The sequence below is a fragment of the Ursus americanus genome, chromosome 23 (assembly GCF_024610735.1).
Source record: "Ursus americanus isolate L20-20 chromosome 23, mUrsAme1.1.p, whole genome shotgun sequence".
In the NCBI taxonomy this organism is placed as follows: domain Eukaryota; kingdom Metazoa; phylum Chordata; class Mammalia; order Carnivora; family Ursidae; genus Ursus; species Ursus americanus.
The window spans coordinates 19135591-19154161 of NC_142149.1; the positions used below are offsets into that span (position 1 = coordinate 19135591).

The following is an 18571-nucleotide window of genomic DNA, read 5'->3' on the forward strand; positions in this document are numbered from 1 at the left end:
GCTTCTGGTAGGTGATGCAAGGATTCTGAGGGCTCCCCCTAGAAATTCCTGAGCCCTCAGATGAGGTCCCTTAAAATCATCCCGCTTATCCCGTCGCCACGACGCCAGCTACCACGCACAGACTGGGGCTCTGCCACTGCTTTATTAGAACGGCTCTGGCTCTGAGCGCACGGCTTCAGAGTGGAGGCTGGGTCAGGCTGGGTGAGTGGCCAACAGACCTCACAAGACTTCCAACATGGGAGAAGCAAAAACTACAGACCGTGGGCACAGCACAGGACAGTTGATTGTTCTTTTCTTTAATATATAAACTGATAATTAAAAAATTAGAGTAATATATAGAGTTTCTCTAGAGAGAGACTTTGCAACAAAAAATATATATAAAGAATATGACCTCCTGGGCAAACGAAGCAGCATCTCTGAGCGGAGGAAAGAGGACTCCTCATGCACTGGAGAGGGGGCCAAGCCTTTGGACAGGCACCAAGGCTATTGCATATCTTGGAAGAGGGAGGAAGAATAGAGGGCTGGCTAGTCAGTGTGTCTGCATTATTCTCTCTACATTGCAAGTTTTTTTTTATGGCTTTGGCTAAAGCGTGTGAAGCAGCGGAGGTGCTAAGGTGCTAAAAGCGAGGCCTCTTGGTCTCTGGAAAAAACAAAAAAGAGAGGGTGGGGAACAGCAGTGAAGCCTTCCCTAACCCCCAACTGAGTGGAAGCAGATGGAAGACGTTCTGCAGGGCAGAGGGGAGGCTAGGGGATATGATTTAGCAGCCTCCTCCCCCCATGCCCTGTGCATCCCTGCAATCCCACACATCTGTCCCTGCTGAGATTGAATATTTGAAGGGAAGCAGTTAATCTCCCTTGCACTCTGTTGTTAATCCCTGGCAGCAGCTGGGACAGGGATGGCAGAGAGGGCCTCTCTGAACCCCATGGAGCTTCTCCTTTGGGGCAGGCAAACAACCAGGAGCCTGGGGAAATGGGGACAGGGAGGGCGTTGGTGTAGGCAGTGAGGTCGGCCACTCCTTTTGGTCCCATCTGTAGCTCTGCCCACCGAACTTGGCAGGAGGGGCATCCTCTGGATGAGCAGAACCAGCTAAGAGAAGCCAAATGTCCCTGACGGGGTGGGGAGAGGTGGGACCTGGGGGATTCAGAGGAGATGGACTTGGTCCCTAAAGCCCTTCTCCTGATTCATTCAGACCTGGACTCCTCCAGGATCTGGGGGAGATTTTGGTCCCGGGGGCCAGGGGCTGGGGCAGGGGCTGGGGCAGGGGCTGGGGCTGGGGCTGGGGTGGAGGCTGGGGTTGGGGCCGGGACCTGGGCAGCGCCTGAAGTAGGTAGGGGAGGTTTGCTGCCAGGATGGTAATCGTGGGTGGCCTTGGGCTCATTGGTGTGGTAGGAGCCCTTGTAGCGATGATTTTGCAGATAGAAGAGCACCAACATCCCCACTAGCCCCAGCAGCAGGAAGGCCACCAAAACTGAAAGGGAAAAAAGGAACAATTCAGGGCCGATCTTGGGGGTTTCTCCTGCGTACAGACACACGTGTATGCTTTCGACCAAAAGTGTATGTGGATGACTGTCCGCAGTTCGAGCATGTCGAGCCATTCCCAAGGGTCCGGCAGGTCTGAATTCCCAGCTTAACCCCTGCTGTCTTCGATTCCTAGTATTCTCTTTCCACATCCCTGGAGTTACCCATTTCTTACCTCTCTAGAAGTTACTAGAACCCCCTTTCCTCATCCCTTAGCTATAGCCCCATTTTTTCATTTCAGTTAAAAGTCCACAGCATCCTCAATTCTCAACTACCGTCAGCACAGCCTAGCTCATCCGTGCGTGCACCCCCACGCGCCTAGTGCCTTCGCCCCGCTCAGCCCTGGGGCTCCAGGGCAGGGAGGGAATGCTCACAGAGGGTAGAATTAGGTCAGGGTCGTGATCATGCTACTCACAGCCTAAAAGTATGGCAACCCATCCCTCGTCGTGGTAGTACGGGAAGTCTGAAGAGGAGAAAGCGCCAGTCAGGAGAAGCCTCCTCCGTGGCAAGAATCGTTTCCCTTCCCTGTCGACCCTCCCCCTTCAGTGTGTCCCCTGGACCTACCTGGGGGCAGGTACCAGGGATCCAGCTCAGGCGGCACCTCTGCGACCAGACGTGGCATGGCTCCGCAGTTCGATTCAGACAGTTCTCCCTGAACTCGAAGGGCCTCGGCGAGCTCCGCGGTCATGGGTCGAGGGGTCCGGAAGTGGGTCTTGAGGGGAGCCACGTTGTTGAACCGAACACCAGACAGGCAGCCCGAGAAGCCCGGTGTGTTGTAGCGCTGGATCTCTGGGTCGATCACCCCCGTCTCTGAGGGAGAGGCAGGCCCAGAGAGAGAGGGGCTGGGACCACCCGACCTGGCCCCGCTCACTGTCCGCGGGTTTCCTGCCCCTCGTTTCACCACCTTCACAGCCGGTCCCAGTTCCCTCGCTCCTCTGGGCTCCAGGGACTTCACCCACAGCCCTCCCCGCACCCCAAACGCACCAGCACCCGCAACTCACCCATAACACGCCCTAGATACAAGGCCTTGGGTGAGTCCAGCTGGCTGTCCACCAGCAGCGAGAACTTCTGTTCTGTGAGCGGGAAGTAGTCCACCTGCGGGGAGGGGAGAGGCGCTGAGGGAGGCAGGACCCGAGGCCAGGGCGAAGCCAAGACCCTGCAGGAACTCCCGTGCCGTCCAGGCAGCTGGGGAGCCCTCGCTCAGTCCTAGGGGGACAGCCCCTAGGCCCGGATGAAGGGTTCCGTATGAAAAACCCAACAGCCACCCGTGGTTAGACTTTGTGGACGGCCACGTGCCTGCCCGAGCCCCTGCACTGCCCTCCAACAGACGTAAGCACGCCCGCCTCCCCGAACGGCCTCCCGGAGCCGTCGTGAGGCTCACAGAAGGTAACACACACGAAAATCCTCTGTAAATTGGGATGCGCTCTACTCATGCTAACACCTTCCCCGGGGGCCACAACCTGGCTGCGATCTGAGCGGCTTCACCCCCCTCGTGCCCGTCCCTCCACGCGCACCTGGATGAAGAGGTTGCGGTAGACCCGGGTGATGTTGACGCTGTGGGGCTGGCCGTCGGTGACTGGCCTCGTGGTCAGCTGGTACACGTAGGGGCTGGTGCCCAGCTGGTACCGCAGCTGCAGCGTCCCTGTGGGAGGGGCAGGAGAAAGGGGGGCTCCTCTCGGCTCCGACAACCCTCCTCTTCGGAGCGCGCTCGGGGCCTTGTATCAGCGAACCAGGAGTTCGGAAGGTGAAGGGCGCCTGGCAGGAAGCTGGAGTCGCGCGGCCTGTGGGACCCTACCGTCTTCCTTGATGAGCACGGCCATGTAGTCCCGCACGAAGGAGCTGACGTAGAGCAGGACGGCGGGGGCGGAGTCCGTGCTGAAGCTGAAGGACACCTCCTCTCCCGTGACGTTGTACACCGGCCCGCGGTAGCCGGGCACCGGCCGGCCAGGCCGGGGGTATTCGGGCAGACGGTACCCGGGCCCGTGGTAGCCAGGCACGTAGCCCGGAGTGTCGTAGCCGGGGATGTAGCCCGGCTCGTAGCCCGGCACCGGCCGGCTCAGCATGTGCGAGAACTCCCGGGCCGCCGAGCGCAGCGCGGACTGCAGGTTGTAGCGCATCCAGCTGCCGGCCTCGAAGAATCCGCCGATATCTGCAGGCAGAGGGAGGGAGGTCAGGGCCGCCGCTCCCGGATTGCGACGCTGTATGTCGTCCACGGGCCGCCGGGGACCTTGCCCTCGGGTTCTGCTGCTATCGCAGCATACCTCCATTCACCGTTAGGTCCCCTTTGTCACAGAATGAAATCTTCAAACCGTGAGAAATGGAAAAGATCATCCAGTACAACCCGTGCCTTTTACAGATGGGGAGACGGAGGCACGGGAATGGCTAGCGACTGCCACAAGGATACGCAGTATGCGGAGAGCCAAGATTAGAATCGAGGTATCACGGGGGCGCCTGGCTGGCTCAGTCGGTTAAGCGTCTGCCTTCGGCTCAGGTCATGATCCCGGGGTCCTGGGATCGAGCCCTGCATCGGGCTCCCTGCTTCTTCCTCTGCCCCTCCCCCTGCTCGTGCACGCGCTCTCTCTCTCTCTCTCTCAAATAAATAAAACCTTCAAAAAAAAAGAAAAAAAAGGAATCGAAGCATCGTGATGCCCTCTGGTACACTCGCCACTGCTCACACTTCCAAACCAAGGCCAGGGGTCCTCTGCTGGTCCCCGAGTCCCTGCATCTCCCTGCTCCTGCAGACTTCTCACACCGTTAACCTACCTGCGCGCGCATCCTCCTAGGCCAGCCTTAGGAAGGATGCAGTCTGGGTTCATGTGCAGAATCTTGCTACGGCGAATGTCAAGGCTTGCCTTAACCAAGAACCAGGCTGAAGACATGTTTTAGGAGCTCAGCGGTTATCAACTAGGAAATGGCATAGGAGGGCATCGAGCCGCCTGAGACAGGCATGCTTGCAAGGGGGGTAACCTGTGACATCTTGGTGACAGTGGGAAGATGGGGAAGTTATTTGCCGGCTGCTTTGAGTTCTTTTAGGACCAGCCAGCTTCACCATGCCTTCCCCCCCACCCCCCACTTTATGACTTGGAGTCACCCGGCTTCTTCAGCTGCCAGACGGCGCCGCCCCAGAGCTCAGGAACCCAGGGACAACTCTAGTTGTCTCTGGGGCTAACTCTGCACCCTCTGTCCTACCCTTGCCCTCCCTACACCCCACTGCGCCCTGTGGCTCCCGGGCCTCCCGTAAGCAGCTGCACTGACCGTGGTTGCAGTATGGCCCATCAAAAGCCGTGAGGTCACAGTCGCACGTGTAATAGCTGTAGCGCTCCACACAGCGGCCTCCGTGGGAGCAGGGGAAGCGGGGGTGGGCGCAATGGCCTGTGCAGTTGGGGGAGGTACCCTCCGAGGCGTTGGCGCGGCCTTCCAGGTTCAGAGTCACTCCATTCAGACGCATCGCCCTCAAGCAACCCACGAAGGGGCGCCTCTTAAGCTCTGCGGATCCTGGGAAGGGCGGGCAGGTCAAGGAATGGGTGTAGAGCCGGAGACAGGGATGAGTATTGGGGTTGGGAAGGGAGCCAAGGGGAATGAACTCATGGAATAAAATCCATGGCCTAGAGGGGAGAGGTGAGCTCTTGGCCCACTCTGCAGCAGAGGGCATCGGGACCTCAGACACGGGGCTCCTGGAAGCAGGGAGCGCTGCGGTGAGAGGGCGGGAAGGAGCAAGAGGCCTCAGACCCGGTGCACGGTTGCCGCTCACCGACATAAAGGGGCTGGTCGTACTCCAGCCAGATGTAGGTCTGCAGGGGCATGGGCCGCAGCACCCAGGGCCGGTGGTCCACACGGAGCCGGGCCTGCTTCACGTTGATTTCCGCCCGGACCAGGTGCCACTCATCGTCGTTGAATTCAAAGTCATCCGAGTGCACCGTCAGGTTCTCATCCCCATTCCCCACATCGAAGGCAAAGACCACGTCCCGAGATGCTGGACAACACAGCGGGTGGGGAGAAAGGACTCAGACCTCACGGACCGCTCCCCCATACCACCTCTCTTCCTCACTCCTTGGAGCTCCTTGAATGTCCCTCCAGTTTGTCCTCAGCCTGGGACAAAACCCATAAACTCCTCAAAACCTTACGCTCCTGGTCTCTTCAGGAGATTTGCAGATCTCTGAAGCAGTTTCCCAGCCCCACTTCTGAGGTTAGAAGCATAGCTAGTCAGGTGGAAAACACCTCGGGGGTCCAGCTGCCTTATTCCCACGTGAGGGGCCTATGGCCCAGAGTAAGTACCCAAGTTCACAAAGCCAGCTACCAAGACAGAGCTGGGTCTAGAACCCACCGTTACCTAAAGCCCTTCCCATGCTGGCATCTGCCCCTGTGCCTTCCCCCAGCCTCTGCCTACCCTACCTCCCCCAGAGATCTCCATCTAGCCCATGTCCCCTCCCAGCGTCTGCCCGCTCACTGTTGAGTTCCACCCGCACGTAAGGTCGGCGCCACTGGCAGTAGGGGCCCCCCATATTCTCTAGGAAGACTCCCGAGGGAGCCGAGGTCCTGAAGTAGAAGGAGACATCAAGGCTGTGGTTGGCACGGATGGGGGGGAAGCGTAGGGCAGCCCCAGTGTGGAAGGAGATGGTGTTCCAGGAATTTCCTGCAAAACCAGGAGAGCCTTGTCAGGGAGGTTGGAGGGTGGAGAAGTAAGGGAGCTCCCGGTGGGGTGGGGGAAGACAGGGCAAGGGGGAGAGCTAGGGGTAGCCATGGGGAGAGGAGGGGGTCTAACGAAAGAGAATAAGGTGCAGGGGAACAACACAGAGGGGTCCCATCCCAGGAGGAGCTAGGTGTCTGGCAGGATGTCCTAGAGACCCGCAGCGGGTCAGGTGGCCTAAATTTTGCAAACTGGAGAGCCAACCCTGGGAGGGCACACAAAAGGGGTCTGCCACTCACGATCGCCATAGCAGCGCAGAGGCCTCAGGAAGAACTGGGCCTCAGAATTGGAGCGGTTCGTATCCCCCACCACCACCTGAGTGACGGGCAAATGGTCCACGAAGGTCAGCAGCCCCTTGTCGGTTCTCCTGTGGGGGGCAGGATGCAATGGCTCAGCTCCTGCCGCTCCGCTGCCCCTGGAATCCTGAACGCCCTGTCCCTGCGCCCCTCACCACTGGGGCTGGTCGGCGTCACAGTTACAGTGCAGAGCGGGGTCCACGCAGCTCCGGTCCAGACCACAGGCGCAGCGCTGGATCCCAGGCTGCGAGCCTCCCCAGTAGAAGTGCTGTTCCTCATTTCGGCCGATCCAGAAGCTGTAGGGGTAGCCTCCTGGGGAAGACGTGTAGGCAGTTTCCAGGCCCCATCCCTCCAATAGCCCCTGGGCTCCACTCTCCCCTGTCCAACCAGCCCAGATCCTGGCTCGAAGGTTCAAGAGCTCCAGCTGAAACCCCTGGTTCCTTCCTCCCAAGCACCTCCCAAGCCTCCCCCCCGCCCAGCTCCGCGCCTCGCCCTCTGCGCCCCAGGCCCTCACCAGCGGTGTTGAGCAGCCGGGAATTGTAGCAGGAGAACTCAATCCACTGTTCGCAGTGCTGGGAAGCATTGGCCAGGGCACTGACTTCCTCCCAGGAGGCATTCCAGTACTGGATGGCCCCCAGGAATGGCCGCTCCATGCTGGACCCTGTCACCCGAGTTGTCCACAGCCTGTCATGCCGCACAACTGTCCATGCTCGGTTCTCTGGGGGAGTGAAGGGACAGAGCTTGGGCTCGAGATGGGGATTCTTTACCATCTCCCTGCCCACCTCCACCAGCACTGCTGCTCCTCAGAGCCAATAAATGTGGCCAGCAGCTCCGTTCCAGCCCAGCTCTGGGCCCTCGACATTTGTAGGCTGGAGATGTGACAGCTGGCCTGGATCAGGAAGCTGGAATTTATCTGCAAGGCTAGATTACAAATTCCTGAGTGTCCCCTTTCCCCTCTGCCATCCTTTACCCCCTACCCCAGTTTAATCTTGCTGGGCCCCTGTCTCCCCTTCAATCCCCTGTTTCCCCCACACCCCCTCACAACCTTGTCAGCTGCCCCTTCACCGCCCATCAGAGCCACTTACCTCGGATATCACAGTACACTACAAATGGCTTCAGAGGGCCACTGCCATCAGGATCAATGGTGAAGTTTCCAGAAGTTTTGCCACTGAGCCGATAAGCCTCGCAAGATTCCTTATACAGAGCTGGTAGGTCGTGGGGTAGGGAAAGAGCAGTTATGGGGTCAGAGGCCTAGAAGGGCCAGTCCTACCAGCTCTAGCAGCCTCGTGATCCCCAGCAACCTCCTGGCCTCCCTTGCCCCTGAGTGGTCCCCATCCCCCAGCTGGCTTACGTTGGTGACAGGTCTCCCCCTTGTAGCCTGTCAGTTCACAATAGCAGATGAAGTCATCCCAGGACTGGTAGCAGCGTCCATCATGCTCACACATGTTAGGGCTACACCTAGGGAAGGCGGTCAGCACCAAGAGAAGGCGCCTTACTGTGAGCGTGAGCATGGGGTCTGCTCCCTACAAGCTTCACTTCTGGCTCCTGAGAACACCAGAACCCAACATAACTAGCCAGGTACAAGCCTAAGTGCTAGCACATTAGGCAGGCCTCAGGGCTCACGGACTACTGTTTACCTGCCCCTTCCCCCTCCCCCCTAGAAGGAAACCCTCTAGGACCAAGAACAGATGCTTCATTTCCATTCTGAGCATGTGTCACCTTAACGGAAGAACTAGGTAAAGAAGGACAAGAGGATAAGACAAGAGGTCAAGGAGGAATCATCTCCAGGTGGGAGACTGAGGAGCTGGGACCAGGAGAAGGGAGATTATGAGAAAGCCCACTCCCATTGGGAGACCACCGAACAGGGCTTTGGAGGGGTCACCTCTTGCAGGGAGAGGGGCTTCTGGATACCTATCAGTGATGCCACATGTGTCAAAGAGGACCTCAGCATAGTATCCAAGCCGCCGGCCCTCCACCAGAGTCAGGTTGACCAGTTGACCATCCACCTTGAGCAGCTCCATGCAGCCATGGAACGCCGTCTGGTTGGAGTGGCAGCCCGATCGACTGGCTGGTTTGGGACAACCTGGAGCAACCACCCCTGTGAGGCCCTCCCCAGGGGAGACCCCAGAGACCCTCCCCCAGGGAGATGCCAAAGGAAAGTCAGACAGGGGGCCCAGAGACAATGGCAATGACCTTCCAGTCTCCAAGGCTCCAGAGGGGAGAGAGGGATTTATCCCTGCAAAACTCTCCAGGTAGCCTCATCTGAGGGGACTTGGGTGGTGCCTTCCCACCCAGAGACAGGGGTCTGGCCAGGTTGGCTCCACTTACCCCCAAAGAAGTATGAGGTGCCAGTGCGGATCAGCAGAGGGTATGAGACCCTGACCTCTGCCCCCTCCACGTCATCAATGCTGATGACTGCATGGTTCTCCTGGGCTGCAAAATTCACCTCGTGCCAAAAGCCATCATTCAGGCGGTACCCTGGACAGGAAAAAAGGATGGTGTGGGTGTGGGAAGTACCACATTCTGAGAGAAGGGTGTCTTAAGCAGGAAAGCAGCAACCTCACTCTGTGCTTATGTGCCCTCCATTACACTATATAAATATATATATGTAATGTATATAAAATATATAATATGTTAAAATATATATGTTAAATATATAAATAATATATAATATGTATTAAATGTATATATTAAAGATTTATTTATCTGAGACAGAGAGAAGATAGTGGAGAGTGCCCATGGAGGGGGCTGAGGGAGAGGGAGAAAGACAATCTCAAGCGGACTCCCCTCTGAGTGCGGAGCTCCCCAAGGGGGGCGATCTCATCACCCTGAGATCACGACCTGAGCGGAAAGCAAGAGTCACTGCTTAGCCCACTGAGCCGCCCAGGCACCGCCCCCTCCGTTACACTTATCACCCTGAGCGGCGTCTCTAACTGTCCGTCTTCACCAGCCCCAACAGCTGAGGCAGTCTGAGTCACACGCACCTCTGGAGCCCCCTGGAGCTAGCGGGTACCAGGACTCCTCAGGCTTCCCGGCTCTCCCAGCACCCCCTAGGCTCTCCGATCTGCCTCCCCGCCCCCATCTACTCCCCCCTTTTCCCCGCGCCCGGGGTCGCCCGCCTGCTCCCTCCCCTGCCTCAGCCCTCTCCAGTGCCGAGGGCCTCGGGGCAGGCCCACACCCGCTCCTCCCCTGCGCTCTCTGGCCCCCTGGCGCCTGCCCCCGCTCTCCCCCGCTCACCCGCAGCGAACTGAAGCTTCTTCCGGCCGGTCTGCGCGATGGACACGTTGACCTGCCCTTCGCTGAGCATCAGCTCCACGTGGCCCAGCCCGTCCCCCAGGCGGGAGAAGAGTAGCAGCCCCGTGAGGTCCCAGGTGCGGAAGCGAAAGGAGACGGCGAAGCGGCCTCGGCGCGGGAAGCCAGGCACTTGCACGAAGTTGTGAGGCCCTCCGAAGTTGACGGGGTGAGGGACCGGGTCCAGGCAACGGAAGGCCACCTTACCCTGCGGACGAAAGTAAGGCTCCGTCAGCCCCCGAGAGAATGACTGTGCCGCCTGCCTCCGCGGGGAATTCACTTTCCATACCCGTCTAAGACCCCCCCACACACACACACGGCCCTCCGTCGGGGTGTGTGCCGGGGAGGGGGTAAGACCTCCCACTCGGGCCATTCCCACACCCCACAGACATAACCAGCTGTGGAGGGGGTCTCCAACCAAGTCGCCCTGGGGGACTCTGCAGGCTCTCGCTGCTTGACTCCGTCTCCAGGGCGACCGGCTCCTTCCCTTCCTCCCAGCCCGGAGAGGCAGCTTCAAGCACTAGAATACTCGCTGCAGAGGTGGGGTGGGGTGGGGTGGGGTGGGGGGTGGGGACCACACCAAAACAGACCTGGGTTCAAGACCGACTCAACCACTGTACAAGTCCGTCATCCCCGGCCAAGCCACTCCGGCCGGGTCTCTGCACCTGATTTTCCTCGAGCATTAATTGAGGATGTGGTTAGACCAGACCACAGCTTCTTAACTGAGGGTTAGGGAGGGGTGGCCTTTGCACCTCCTGTGAGTCCGTGATGCACCCCCCACCCCCCAGCTTGAGCATTTGGCTGGGGAGAGAGGGATCCTCAGCTTTTATCTGATTCTCTTTGCTTTCCAAGCAGCTTTGATGTCCCGCCCTCCCTGATCCCCCAGCCCACTGGCCTCGAAGGTAATCCTCGAATGGCGCCGCACGGCCAGGTCTGCGATGTTGACTCGGTTGAAGATTATGTTCTCCATGCAGCCGCGGAAATTATGCCGATAGGCAAGGTTCTTCTGCGCAGGGCCCACCAGACCCCCAATGTACATCTGCGGGCGGGGTGGGAGGGTTAGGTTCCCTGGGTGCCAGAACGCGCATGCGCACCTTTCTCGCTCCTCCACCCCACGCTTTCCCAGGCTCCTGGCCTGGCTTTATAAAATTTCCCCAGTATTGGTATTAAAGCTGGAAGCTCGCTGGGCCTCCCCAGGCTTGGGTGCTAGCCCTGACTCTGCCACACAGCGAGTGGCTGCATGCCCTTGGGTAAGTCAATTAACCTGTCTGGGATTCTTCATTTGCAGATCAGGGCCACAGAGTCGGGCAATCCAACGGGGCAATTTTCTCATCTTGTTCCATCCCCAAACCCAGATTTCCAGATCCCATGTCAGTTGTTCTGGGGGTGGTGCCCAGGAAATCTGCCTGCTAACAGCAATCACAGCCACAACAACCCAGGCCTGTGAGCTACACGTTTGCCAAGAGCTGCTAGGATCTTCAGGAACTGGAAAGCATGGTAGAGAAAAGCACTGTCCCCCATCGACCCACCCAGCACCCCAACTTGACTAAATGAATCACTCTGCTCACCTCGTTGTCCAGGTTCAGCCTCTCGAAGTCACCGTTGAGCACAAAGCGCTGCACGTAGCCGTCCAGGGTGAGGTTTGCCTCCCGGCCAAATCGGTCCACACGGACATAATGCCAGTGCTGGTCGTTGAGGACGCCACCAGCGCTCACACTGGTGTGACCGGGCCTGGGCTGGATGGGGCTGCTGCCTGAGGGGACGGAGAAGCAGGGTCAGACCTGCAACCTGCAGAGCCCCAGAGAGGCCTAGCCCCCAGGTGCAGCAGCAGCCAGGAGCACAGAGAAGGGTTGGCACAGGGCCCAGGGCAGCCTGGGACCGTGGGCATATAGAGATTGGATGTCTTCAGCTGGGGGTGGAGAGGTGGCCACTGGCGAGTATGGGACTTACGGTAAATCATTTAACCTGTTTCCCAATAGCTGCTTCTACCTCATCATAAGGATGTTATGACAAGCTAATGAGATACAAAATAACAACTCTTTGGCTTTATACGTATATGTACGGGTAGTATATATAAGGTTTCTACAATGAGGAAACAGACTGGAGCAGTGTCTTGTCCAAGGACACACCACTGGTAGGTGGAGCTGAGACTGGCATCCAGATCTCCTGACTCGGAGTCCAGTGTTTTGCGAGCACCAAACTGTGCAGGAGGAAGACAGATTGGCCCAAACAGAAAGGAAGGGCAAGATCGGGAGTGGGCGCGGCTTCGCGGAGGCGGCGAAGCGAGGGGCGTGGCGGCAGAACCGCCGGGGTCGCACCCCCCCGTAGCTGAGCTCACCCAGGCTCATGTGCAGCAGCAAGTGCGCCCCCTGCAGCTCCAGGGTCACGTAGTCGCCCTGGACGCCCTCGGCGTGCAGCAGGAGCCCGTCCTTCTCTTCGGTCTTGAAGCTGAAGGCGAACACGTCCCACAGGCTTCGGCTGACCCCTCGCGGGAAGCGGTACGAGATGGCATCATCGCCGTCGAAATAGAGCACGTCGGACTCTGCGCGAGGGACAGTAGGTGGGCCGAGCACCGGAAGACTGTCCCCCGAAGCCCCCCCGCCACGCCCTCCGCGCTCTTACTGTAAGGGCAGCCGTAGATGCCGAGCCTCAGGCCGATCTTGCCGCGCGGGTTCCAAGCCAGTGGCACGATGCGGATGTAGCGCGCGGTGAAGTGGTAGTGCAAGTCGTGGCGCACTATCGCCGACTCGTTCACGTTACCGAAGAAGGTCTGAGGGGGAAGGGCAGGGGAGAGACCAGGTCCCCACCTTCTGCTTTGTTTCTCTGCAGCCTCCCAGCCAATATCCACTTCCAGAAAGCAAACTCTCCTTAATCCCCTGGGCCCTCATGGCTTTAGAAAAATAGGTGCCCTCTCCTGCCACCCTATTATTTCCTCAAAGCTCAACTCAGATGTCACCTCCTTCAAGAAGCTCTCCCAGATTTGATCCTAAAGTATGGTAAACGCTGTCATCTGAGAAAGTCTTGCACACATGGTGAGCAGACCGTCCCTGTGGACTGAATCCCCAGATTGGAAGTCACTGCTCCTCAGGTGTGTCCCCACGACCAAGCTAGTGCCCAGCCCAGGTTGCAGAACTGAGAGGTTCTCCAAGTGTGTGCACAGGGGGCCTGGAATACCGCATTGTGCCCTCGCTGGTAGAATGGTGTCCAGCTGTCCACTCGGTCCCCGTAGAGCAGCATGTAGCGTGTGACCCAATCCCACGAGTTAAACGAGCCCTGGGTGGCCACAGCTCGGATGCGGTGCTTCTTCATTAGGTCGATCTGGAGCCAGGGATTCGGGTCCCCAGTTCGGGGAGACCATCCGCTTATGCCTATAGAAGAGGCAAGGGCTTTTTCCACCGGCTCTCCCGTTATCCCTAACCCTCCAGAGTTCCGACCACACCTTGGGGCGGTGCCTCGCTCACCGTGCAGCCGGGCAAAGCGGGGCGCAGTGAAGAGCCCATAGTAGGAGGAGGCCCCCAGGGAGCGTGCGTACAGAGGCCCGACCAGCTCCTCATCACAGCCGTCTGGGTTGGGGAAACAGACATTTTGGTGGTGCGGCCCCTCCCAGGTCCTTCCAAAGACCACACACATTGAGCTCCTCCTTCTCTGTTCCCCAGCAGCCACCCCAGCACTAACTTAAGCAACAGCTGCACACTCAGGGGAGTCTGCCTTCTCCTTCTGGGGGACCCCTAAGCCAGGCCTTCCCTAGCTCTGTGACTGCCCCGGTACCACCCCAGGCTTAGTACTCCCCCAAACACAACCCCAAACCTCAGCATCTTTCAGAACCCCAGTCAGCCCAAGGTACCCATCCGGCCCCAGCCTTATCATCAATCCCACTCATCAGCACCCCCAACCCTCACCAACCCCAAATCTAGGCCTTGGTCCCAAACCCCGCCAGTCATACCAGCATCACCAGCTCCACGATCAACCTTAGCATCGATCAGGGTCACCAACTCCTGCTTGGATCCCAGCCTCAAAATCCAGCCCCAGCCCCAAACCCTAGACCCTGGGCCAGCTCCAAGCCCAGCCCCAGACGCTGGCAAAACCTTAACCCCAGGTGGGATCACCAGTACCACCCTTATCCCCAACCCTCAAGCCCAGGCACCAGCTCCCGCTTGGATCTCCGTCCCAAATCCCTGCCCGGGGCCGGCTGGATCCTCGGCTCCTCGGAGCCCAGCACCGGCCCGGGAGCGCGCGCCAGCCTCGGAGCTGCATTGCGGAGCGCGGGGGAGAGGCAGGGAAGGATGGGAACGAGCAAGCGCGCGCCGGCCGGGGAAGGGACCCGCGACCACCTAGCCGCAATGCGGCTGGACCCGCCCTGCAGGCACTGGACTCCCCGGCCCCACCCTGCTGCACCTGAGCCCGGCACTCACAGTAGCCCCAGCCCCAGGCTCCTGAGACCGCGGCGAGCAGGATGCAGAGAAGCCGAAGACACATGGTGCAGGGCTGACGGGTCTCGGCGGCCGCCTCCCAGTGCCCGGCTCCGTCTAGGGCTCCAGGTCCAGCTCGGGCTCTCAGGTCTCCTCCTGGGGTTCGCAGCGGATCGTTGTCTCTCCTCCTAACCCACCCCTCCCTCTATCCTCTCACTCCCCCAACCCTTCTCCCTTCTCTCTCTCTCTCTCTCGTTCTAGGTTCTCCGCTGCTCGCTCTCTCCTTCCCACCCTCTCTCCTCTCACCTCCCCCCTTCCCCAGCCTCTCTCTCCCGGCACGCGCAGCTTTCCCGGACCCCGCGCAAGCGCGCGCCTCAGCCCTGCTGCGAAAGGGCGGGGGTAGAGAGCCTCCAGCCGCCGGGAAATACCCTGAATAACCCGAGGCTGGCAGGGACTGTGGCCGCAGGGGTGGGGGAAGGAAGGCTAAGGCCAGTGGAGAGGTCCCCAAAAATCCAAGAAAAGCGGGGGGTTGGTACCTGGAGATGGAGAGAGCAAGTAAAACAATCTAACATTTTCTGAAGGCAAATTATGCTTCAGGCACCTGTCCTAGGCACCCTCATAACCCTGTGAATTCGACATTTTTACTTTACTCCACTTTGCAGATGAGAAACCTGCGGCTCAAAGAGGTAAAATTACTCAAGATCACACAGGTAGCTAGCAAATGATATTCCCAAACCCATTCTTTTTCTACTGGCAGGGGAAAGAGGAAAAAAAAATTAGGGGGTGGAATGGGAAAGTTAGGTAAAGGGAACCCACAGACCCTAATCCCCACCGCCCTCTTGGTCCCTCTCCCCGCCCCTTCCTTCCTGTCCCACTGGTTTAACTTCTCTCCCCAGTGGCTATACCTCAGAAACCTGTGTAGCCAGAGATGGGGACGGAGCCCGCAGAGCAGGTGGGAGTGAGGGCTGGGGGGAAGGGTTATAGAGAGGGAGGGTAGGCAAAGGGATGGGATTCTCCACCTGGTAACAAGCTTCTGCCATGCTTTGACCTATTCAGAATATCTGGAGCGCTCTGGGATCAGGGACCTCCCAGACAGACGGGGCTGGTGATGTGAGGCTGGGGTTGGGGGATGGGACTGGGCTGAGGGGAATAGAGAGCTGAACCTAGAGGTCCGAGGTTGAAACAGAGATCAGAAAACCTGAGCCCCAACCCTTGAGCACCCCCCCCCCGGCATAAGTAGTTCAGTGTACCTGTACTGGAGGTTAGAGGTGGGGTGGGGAGGGGGGGCCTCTCCACACCATGCCTGGAGTCCAGGGACGAGCTCGGAGGCAAAGCCTGCATGTGCGTGTCCTTCCAGGAGAGGGCGCTGCAAACAGACTGAAGCTCCAAGAGTTATTAAAATTAGAAACCTTGGCCTAAGGAGAGCACAGACGCTTCACATCCATTATCTTTCTTATTTCAAACAACTCTGCCACTTGGGGTGGTCAGGATTTCTAATCTCGACATTATATATTAGGCGACCAAGATCCAGAAAGGACAAGGTCCGCCAGGAAGCTGGATGCAGAGTCAGGAGGGCTGCAGTGGAAGCCAAGGCCCGTTGGAGGTTGTGTTAGGAAGAGTTTGGAGAAGAGTTTGTATCTTCTCCCTCTACACTGTTGTCACACAGCAGCTCCCAGCTTGGAAGTTATGTGTGGGAGGAGGAGGTGTGTGGGAAGATGTCTCATTAGGTCTCTCTCATTTTGACCTCCCCAGATCTCTAGGGGCGCCTACTCTGGGGAGGATGAGGAGGCATACTCGGTGGAGCCGTTGCCAGAGCTCTGCTACAAGGCGGATGTCCAGGCCTTCAGTAGGGCCTTCCAACCCAGTGTCTCCCTGGTAGTGGCTGCACTGGGTCTGGCTGGCAATGGCCTGGTCCTGGCCACCCACCTGGCAGCCCGACGTGCTGTCCGTTCGCCCACTTCTGCCCACCTGCTCCAGCTGGCCCTGGCCGACCTTCTACTGGCCCTAACCCTGCCCTTTGCCGCAGCCGGGGCTCTGCAGGGCTGGAGTCTGGGAAGTGCCACCTGCCGCGCCATCTCAGGCCTCTACTCAGCCTCCTTCCACGCCGGCTTCCTCTTCCTGGCCTGTATCAGCGCCGACCGCTACGTGGCCATCACGCGGGCCCTCCCCGCGGCACCGAGGCCCTCTGCTCCCGGCCGCGCGCACATGGTCTCGGCCATCGTGTGGCTGCTGTCGCTGCTTCTGGCGCTGCCTGCTCTCCTTTTCAGCCAGGACGGGCCGCGGGAAGGCCAGCGGCGCTGCCGTCTCGTCTTCCCCGAGGGCCTCACGCAGACGGTGAAGGGGGCAAGCGCCGTGGCGCAGGTGGCCCTGGGCTTCGCGCTGCCGCTGGGCGTCATGGCCGCCTGCTACGCGCTCCTGGGCCGCACGCTGCTGGCCGCCAGGGGGCCCGAGCGCCGGCGTGCGCTGCGCGTCGTTGTGGCCCTCGTGGCGGCCTTCGTGGTGCTGCAGCTGCCCTACAGTCTCGCCCTGCTACTGGATACGGCGGACCTACTGGCTGCCCGCGAGCGGAGCTGCCCTGCCAGCAAGCGCAAGGATCTGGCACTGCTGGTGACCGGAGGGTTGGCCCTGGCCCGCTGCGGCCTCAACCCCGTGCTCTACGCCTTTTTGGGCCTGCGCTTCCGCCAGGACCTGCGGAGGCTGCTGCGGGGTGGGAGCTGCAGCCCAGGGCCTCACCCCCGCGGCCGCTGCCCCCGCCGGCCCCGCCTCTCTTCCTGTTCGGCTCCCACTGAGACCCACAGTGTCTCCTCCTGGGACTACTAGGGCTGCGAAGCAAGGCGGGGAGGGCGGGATTCCAGGGAGGGTAGTGGGAAAGGGGAGAAGGTGGGGGAACACTGAGAAGGAGGTAGGGACCTAAAGGAATTGCTTCTGTACTTTGCCACATTAAATTGATAACATGGAAATGAGATGCAACCCAACAACTGTTACTATTTTTGAGTCACCGACTTGGAAGTGATTTGTAGCAGGGCAGAACCGGTGGGTTTCCCCTCCCCCTTCAACTCGCTTGGCTCTGAGTGGAAGGCGCTGAGAGTCTGGGTGGGGGTGCAGAGCTGCTTAGCCTGCTGAAGCTCTAGGCACTGTCACCCCCTCCACCTTCACCTGGTCTCTGCGGAACAAGATGTGAGGCGGGAAAGCTGCCAGGAGAGGAGGGCTGGGGTTCCTCTTAAAGTAGCACAAGGAAGAGCTTTCTAACAACCACAGTGCTATCCAGTAATGGCTCCCTTAGCAAGTACCGAGTTCCTGGCCTCTGGAATGTCCAGGCCAAGGCTGCTGGGGACTGTGTGTGCCTGTGCATGGTGTGGTGGTAGGTGGGGACAGTGGCCAGGAGATTCCGGTTTTGGGTAGGCTCTTGGACTAGATGACCACTTTACGGTGCCTTCTAAGGTTCTGTGGCAGAAAGAAAAAAAGAAACAGGTAATTTAAAAAGTTGAGATGAAGTTTTTCACCTTGGAGAAAAACCAAGGAGAGAATTCCAACTTGAAAATTTCCAGAGTCTTTATCATGGGCGTGGTGGGGGTGGGGGTGACTGCTGTTCTCCATCTGCCCCCTGGACAGGGTCAGAGGAAATGCACTGAGCCTCCCGGAAAGAGAGAGGTTAGACATCAGAAAGAACTTTCCTGCAGGCAAGGGCCTGGGATCCAAACAGGGAAGAGTGTATATGGTTCGAATGTCTCCATCTCGGGAAATCTCAATGCTGGCCACTGTCATCTGGGGCGAGGGCAAGGCCGGGATGGCCTCTAGAGACGATCGCATTGATTCCTGGTCTTTGTTTTACAGAAGCGCGGTAGGCAGGATGGTGTTCACGTGCGACAAGTCTCGCAGTTTAATATCCGGTCAGCAAAGCTGCCCCGACCACTCCAGCCTAGAGTCTGGGGACCCGGGGCAAGAGAGGCGGGGCGTGGCGGGGAGGTCTCAAGGGAGGCGCTGGCCCGACGTCCCCGCCCTGTCCCGCCCCGCCCAGCTCGGGCTAGCCTTCCTTCCTAGAGCCCCCGGCGGCTGAGACCGAAAGCCACCGCCACCAGCGGACAGGATCCAGGGAAGGCCCGGAGATGGCGCCGATCCCCCCAAGGTCCTACAAGGCAGCCACTGGGGGCCAACCTGGAACCCTCCACCGGAGACCGCGGGAATCGCCGCTGAGTCAGCAACGCACGCGCGCGCCCGCGGTCGCCCTGGCCCCGCCCCGTCCGCGGCCCGGCCCCGCCCCGCCCCGCCCCGTCCGTTTAGCGCCTCGCTTAACCCCTTCCGACACAGAACCTCAGGCCATTCAGTCTGAGGCCTCCGTTCTATTCGAAGACCGCAGAATTCCCTTGAA

The 18571-nt window shown here is 59.3% G+C and overlaps 3 protein-coding genes across 6 annotated transcripts in view; 2 read left to right on the plus strand and 1 right to left on the minus strand.

Annotated features, from left to right (window-relative positions):
- The window catches only part of EZH1 (enhancer of zeste 1 polycomb repressive complex 2 subunit), a 33990-nt gene extending 29729 nt beyond the window's left edge, over window positions 1–4261 (plus strand). For 3 of the 4 annotated variants that reach the window (XM_087854361.1, XM_087854363.1, XM_087854362.1), the window contains one exon: window positions 3813–4261. In XM_087854361.1, coding sequence (XP_087710487.1) covers window positions 3813–3948 — 136 coding nt within the window. In that variant the 3' untranslated portion in view covers window positions 3949–4261. The remainder of the gene's footprint in view (window positions 1–3812) is intronic. The other variant, XM_045781521.2, reaches the window with a different exon arrangement.
- On the minus strand, window positions 124–14427 carry CNTNAP1 (contactin associated protein 1). The gene is made up of 24 exons (XM_045781519.2): window positions 14206–14427; window positions 13255–13356; window positions 12968–13161; window positions 12416–12563; window positions 12132–12335; window positions 11362–11546; window positions 10689–10832; window positions 9740–10001; window positions 8831–8980; window positions 8414–8585; window positions 7854–7960; window positions 7588–7707; window positions 7017–7220; window positions 6658–6814; window positions 6446–6573; window positions 5967–6152; window positions 5271–5492; window positions 4775–5014; window positions 3315–3668; window positions 3034–3161; window positions 2521–2614; window positions 2084–2329; window positions 1935–1982; window positions 124–1469 (listed from the first exon to the last, which is right to left on the minus strand). Exons 1-24 carry the CDS (start codon window positions 14267–14269, stop codon window positions 1183–1185), a joined length of 4146 nt encoding a protein of 1381 aa, XP_045637475.1. The 5' UTR covers window positions 14270–14427; the 3' UTR covers window positions 124–1182.
- Window positions 14428–15130: 703 nt separating this feature from the next.
- On the plus strand, window positions 15131–17052 carry CCR10 (C-C motif chemokine receptor 10). Its single transcript, XM_045781689.2, has 2 exons — window positions 15131–15154; window positions 15955–17052. The coding sequence occupies exons 1-2, from the start codon at window positions 15131–15133 to the stop codon at window positions 17020–17022; spliced, it is 1092 nt and encodes a 363-aa protein (XP_045637645.1). The 3' UTR covers window positions 17023–17052.
- Window positions 17053–18571: the final 1519 nt, after the last annotated feature.